At 44.0% G+C, this 6,000-nt stretch overlaps 1 protein-coding gene across 3 annotated transcripts in view; it reads right to left on the reverse strand.

The window, feature by feature from the left end:
• Nucleotides 1-5,740, reverse strand: part of ATRN (attractin) — a 189,442-nt gene extending 183,702 nt beyond the window's left edge. For 2 of the 3 annotated variants that reach the window (XM_070802138.1, XM_070802137.1), the window contains exon 1: nucleotides 5,232-5,740. In XM_070802138.1, coding sequence (XP_070658239.1) covers nucleotides 5,232-5,602 — 371 coding nt within the window. In that variant the 5' untranslated portion in view covers nucleotides 5,603-5,740. The remainder of the gene's footprint in view (nucleotides 1-5,231) is intronic. The other variant, XM_070802136.1, reaches the window with a different exon arrangement.
• Nucleotides 5,741-6,000: the final 260 nt, after the last annotated feature.

Below are 6,000 nucleotides of genomic sequence, written 5' to 3' on the forward strand. Positions count from 1 at the left end.
CTCAGATCTGCCCAAATGTTCTCTGTGACACTTTCCACCAGAACCCACAGCACAGTTAGTCTCTCCACCACACAATAGTCCAGCACCACATATTGCCCACATTTATATTATTAAATTGTAAAAGCCTGTGCACATAGCTAACAATATCAATGCTTCAGAATTATGAGCTCTTCAAGGGGAAAGCAAGACTTGATTCTAACCCACCTTCACAGCCTCAAGTCAGGGCACAGTATCTAACATGTAGTGATCAATCGGAAGCTACTTATGAATTGAACAGGCCGATGGCTCATCTCAAAAGAAAACAAGCATGATTTCAGAGAATTGGCTATTCTAGATTATAGAGAACTGAAGATGGGCCTTGAGGTAGAATCTAGATAATAAAGAAGAAAAGAAAGAATGTGGGGGTAGGGATGAAGAGGGGTGATGAATTTAGCAAATACGCAGAAAAACTATTACAAAGTAGAAAGGTTGGGTTAGGGAAAAGGGGTTATATGTAAAGCATTTGAGGGCCTTCTGCTGAGGGTCATTTTACAGATAATGGAGTTAAAAAAAAAAAAAAGAAAAACATTTCTGACCAAGACAGCAACACAAGTTCTCAGGGGATTATATGACACGGGGTAGAATGGATTCCAGAGGTGCAAGAAACCAACCAGAGTGCAACAGAGGCAGGTCAGCAATGAGACGAAGGGCCAGGTGCGCTAGGGTGGAGTAGAAAGAACAGAAAGGAACACATTTCTAAGACTTTAAAGAAGGGAGAAAAACAGAGCAAAAGACTACTCCTAAGTTTTGATCTTTGGTTATCTAAACTAGGATTTGCTACTGAAATAAGAAGTACAAAGGAAAACACTTTTTTTTTTTTTTTTTAATGATAACAAGTTTGGTCTTCAATATGGCTCAATGTGAGGTAACAGCACAACACCCAATAAAGATGCCCAACAAACAGTGGAAGACAAGACAATGAAATTTAGGAAAAATAAAGACAGAAAGACAAACATGGCAGTCATTCAGGTACATTTCTGAAAGTCGTAATACATATAACTTGAAATCCATATACACAGCAGAATCTCACTCCTTCACTCAACAATAGTTACTGAGCACTATGTCTCAGGCACTGCTCTAGGCTCTGGGAATGTAACCGTGAGCAAAAGAGATAAAAATCCCTGCCCTCATGGGCTTATATTCTACTGCAAAAATTCATCAACATACACTTAGGGCTTCAGATTACTTCCTCTTAGTAATTACCATAAACAAGGTAAGTATTTATTTTACCTCCTTTTTTACCATATTTTATTTTCCAGAATTTTCACTTCACTAGTTAAAAAAGTATATGCATATCCTCAGACCAGTAGCCAGACAGATTCAATGAATTTAATTTTTCTTTTATGCTAGCTTTCTTGTTGTAACAAACCTATTTTCCCTCTTTTGTTTCTCAAAGTGTTGGAGAAGGAAACAGCAACCCACTCCAGTATTTTTGCCTGGAGAATCCCATAGACAGAGGAGCCTGGAAGGCTATATAGTCCATGGGGTTGCAAGAGTTGGACACGACTTAGCAACTAAACCACCACATAAGGTTCTCAATAGGTTATTGTATTCCACCTGCCCAAAAGTTGTATAGCAGGAACTTAAAAGAATTAAATGCATATTAACTTCATAAATGAGCTTAACATCTTTTTTTCTTGAGCTTAACATCTTTACTTTCTAACTTAATGGGATATATTTATCCTCTAAAGAAAAACTTTGATAGTGATATTACAAGTAGAAAAACATGATTACTGAATCACACAAAAATGAATCGAAGTGGCATTGCTCTGGAAATCATCCACAAAAGATTTCATAGTTATTTTTATTAAACTGACACCATTAACCTTATCCTCTGTAATTAATCATTTCTACAGTATCTTACATTTGAAAAAAAATGAACTGACTTTCTAATTACAACCACACAATAACCCAAATTTTAAACAACATCCTCAGAATTATCCTGAAGATTAAACGGTACAATATACATGAAAATGTTTAGCCAGGTCTCTGGCATGTAGTATGGACTCAGTGATAACTTTAGTGAATCTAATCCTATTATTATCTATGTTCTTTTCAATTAATGAAAAAGATCTTACTACAGTAATTGTAATACAGGATTTACAGAACTTAAAGGCTTAAAAAACACACCAACTTGATGCTGACCCAAACCAGAAAAGTATTCATTCTAATGTCTCTTAGGTTAATGACAAAGAAGTCTGTAAGTTAAATCAAGATACAAACTAACATATAATCAAAACCAACATTTCACTCTTCCCCTAAAAAATCCTACAACTAAAAATTTAATGGAAGGTTTTATTAAAGACTATAGACATAAGTTTCTCTTACTTTCAGTTTTTAAAATGCAAATTTCAGAAGCCCACAAAATACAATGAAATTATCAGAATGAAGGTCTTAACTGTTTGCCCAGAAAAGAGCACTGACACTAGCTGGAACCGGCTCAACGGAGCACCCACAACAACCTGGGAAGCCCCTTCACTCTCATATGACACCACCTGAGACAACCTGATCAAGACTGCCTGTTCCCCTCTAAAAGTGGTTCTTTTCCAATCCTCTGACAGTCCTCACGGACACTTGGACCTGCTCTCTCTATATGGAGATGATGCTAACACTTACACCTGTCCCACAGGTGGAAATCCTGAAAGTACTCCATCCTCAGTGTGTGCAAAATTAAACATCTCATATCTGCTCCTCCTGTGTCCCTGCGTCTGTTAATGATATCACCATCCCCTCAATCACCTAAGATAGGGTCTAGTTTTCGTTCCCTCACCATCCCCCTCTCTTCTCAAGAGCAAGCCAGTTTCAAAGAAAGATCAGTCATTCACCTCTATAATACCACCTAGCACCTATCCCTTCCTCCATTCCTACAGTTTATCTTAAGTTTTCATTACTCCTGACCTGACCCACACCAAGGTTCCAATCTAGTTGCCCATTATCTCTCATGCTTAAAATGAGTCCACCTTCTCTGAACATTATAGACAGACTGATCTAGCAACATATGTCCCTCCCCACCCTGTGGGCCCCCACTGCCCACTAATGCATCCTAAATTTTCAGAACTTGAAAAATTCCCTTCTGACCCAACTATCCATTCACTTGATCGTGGACGTGCTCAAATTCAAAATGCTTTGGTCCCATCTTCAAAGGCCATTCTTGCTCTGGCTCCAATCTGTAATGACTGTAATGTCATAAAAACAAGATGAATAATGCTATTCTACTGCTCACAGGCTAAAGGTCAAAACTTTCAACCCAACCGACAGGGCTCCACGTGGCCTGGTTCCTGCTTATCCCTTCAGTCTTGCCATGCTTCCCTTTGTTCTCTCTGCTCCAGCCACTTGGCTTTCTATCCATCCTGAAATGATCCCTCTCATCTCCAAGCCTCTGTACACACCGGCCCTTTAGCGGACCACCTCCCATGTAGGTAGTGGGATTTCACCCTTCAGATCGCAACTCAAAAGCCACTTATTCAAACACTAACCTTACTTTTCCAAACTAAATCAAGTCCTCCATTTGCTCCCTTCTCTTCACTTTCATAGCTTTAAGAAAAATGGTAAGAAATTGATTACTACTCGCAAACTAGAATGTAAGCTATAGAGCTGGACTGTGTCTGTCTTGTTAACCACTGTAATTTCATAACATAATCCAGAGTTGCCCTCAACAAGTTGTTGTAGATTAATGTAGTTCATGAGCCAGAATTATATTACCCAGAACCCTAAGTAAAGGTACAAGGCTGGCCATACTGTACAAATCTATTTTGAAATCACTTGATTTCTCCATAAACAACAAAGAGCTCATCTCCACAATGGTCTCCAAGTTCCCTTGAAGATATGACATTACATGAGCCTATAATTCTACTGTTCCAAACTTCTCTCTCGCATTTCTCCTCTATATACCCTGGCACTAGAATATTTCACTTCTGGTCTCCACAATTTTGTTTGCATCCTTCGTTCCATCTGGAATTTTTTTTTCCAGCTCCACATTTCCAATCCTACTTATCCTCAAAAGTTCAAAATCAGTGTCATCTCCTCCTCAAAATATCCCTGCATTCCCTCAGCTAATCACACCTTCTCCACTCCTGAATTACCACAGGTTCTCCTTTGCTTCATTCAGGTTTCAGATCAAATGTCACTTCAAATGAGTGCCTTCTCCTAAAGTTACCAACTGGTTATAATTCTCTACCCTGTCTTATTTTCTTGACAGCGTTTACCATAAAACTTATTTTATTTCATCTGTTTACTTCTTAACTGTATGTCTCCCTTCTAGAATGTGAGATCTATGAGAGTAGGGACCCTGTCTGTCTTGTTCTCCGTATTTCCCCACTCCTCCACATTTGACATCAAAAATGTCCAGCAAATGTCAGCCAAAGACATGTAGTCCTTATGATTAGGGTTATCTATGCAACAGATTTTTCTCTAGCTATATTCCAAACTCCTTGTGGACCAGACCAAAGTCTGCCTAATCTATTTGTATTATCCAGCAATCCTTGCACAACGAAAGCAAATAATAGTTACTACTAATTAATGAATGATCTCTCCAAGAGGTACTGCCCTGAACCAGGCCAACTCAGAACTCCACATTCTCCAGAAACCAGGGCAAATAGGAACCTCCTTCGACGCCCTCTCCACGACAGACCTTGTTCCAATCAGCCTCCAGTGAGCGTCCAAAAGCTAGTTTCTTTACTTCCTTTAGCCAGTAACCACTGTTTCTTCTATCTCTAGTATCTCACGTCCAACCCGTTTCCCTTCTATCTCCAGACGACAAATCTCTCCAAGGGCCCTGTGTCTTCAGAGTACCCCACTATCTCCAATAAGTCCAGGAACTCATCAGACCCTGGAGAACGAAGGGATGTTCAAAAGAAGTGTTAAGGTAGGCTGGCTTTCTCACCTTTTCCTTTACCTCGTTTTTTCCGAAAGAGGCCCAGTTTCAGAGATTGGCTTTGATACTCTTCGTAATCGTAAGCTTTCGTCCCACGTAGCTTTCGTCCCTTTGGGGTGCCCCCACCCTTGCCTAGCACCTTTTCAACTTCTAGTACCGAAGACCCCAGGCCAGAGACGAAGATCTTCACGGAAGCAAGTGGTCCTGAAACACGATGGGGCAGCCCTCCTCTCCCCACTTTCTGTGGGGCATCCGCCTCCAGCCTGGGGCCGTCTTGAGCGACCCTTAGCCTCGACCTCCGATACTACCTCCCACTCACCTGAAGCGGCCCCCGCAGTGCTGGCATTGCTCGCCCACCCAGCCGGCGGGGCAGACACACTGGCCGGTGCCAGGGTTGCAGCGGCCGCCGTTGACACAGGGCCGGTCACATTCCTTGGCCTCGGCTGCGGCTGAGCCCGACACCGACGCCGCTGCCGCCGCGGCCTCAGCCGCCCAGGGAAGTAGCAGCAGCGGCGGGAGCAGCAGCAGCAGCAGGCGCCGCCGCCGCCGTGGGAGGCGCAGCCCGGTCCGCAGCCCCGGCCTTCCAGCTCTAGTCGCGTCCCAGTCCCGACACCGCCTGCCGTTCCTGCTCGTGGGCGCCGGTGTCACCACGGTCCTCCTCAGCCTCGCCTCAGTCGCCGCCGCCACCATCTTCCCGGGGCTGAGACGGTGTCCCGTGAACACATATACCCACACACACACACACACACACACACACACACACCGCACGGCCGGCTCAGCTTCGCCTGGCCGTGCGGGGCGGGACTGTGCGGACGGTGGCTCGGGCGGTCAATCCTGAGGGCGGGGCCAGAGCGGCGCGGGAGGCGGGGCCAGGGCGTGCGTGCGTGCGTGGGCGGAGCGCGCGGACTAGCGTCATCTGGAACGCGCTTCCCTGAAGGCGGCTCTGTAACGCGACGTGTAGGGCTTAGGGAGTTCTCCCTGCCTCCCTCGACCTTGGTGTCCAGGAGCTCTCGCGGTGTAGTTCTATTCATTCGCTTCGCACGGCCGCGCCTGGGTAGCAGTTCTGAAGCACCCTGTTCCCGTTGGTT

The sequence above is a fragment of the Bos indicus genome, chromosome 13 (assembly GCF_029378745.1).
Source record: "Bos indicus isolate NIAB-ARS_2022 breed Sahiwal x Tharparkar chromosome 13, NIAB-ARS_B.indTharparkar_mat_pri_1.0, whole genome shotgun sequence".
Taxonomy (NCBI): domain Eukaryota; kingdom Metazoa; phylum Chordata; class Mammalia; order Artiodactyla; family Bovidae; genus Bos; species Bos indicus.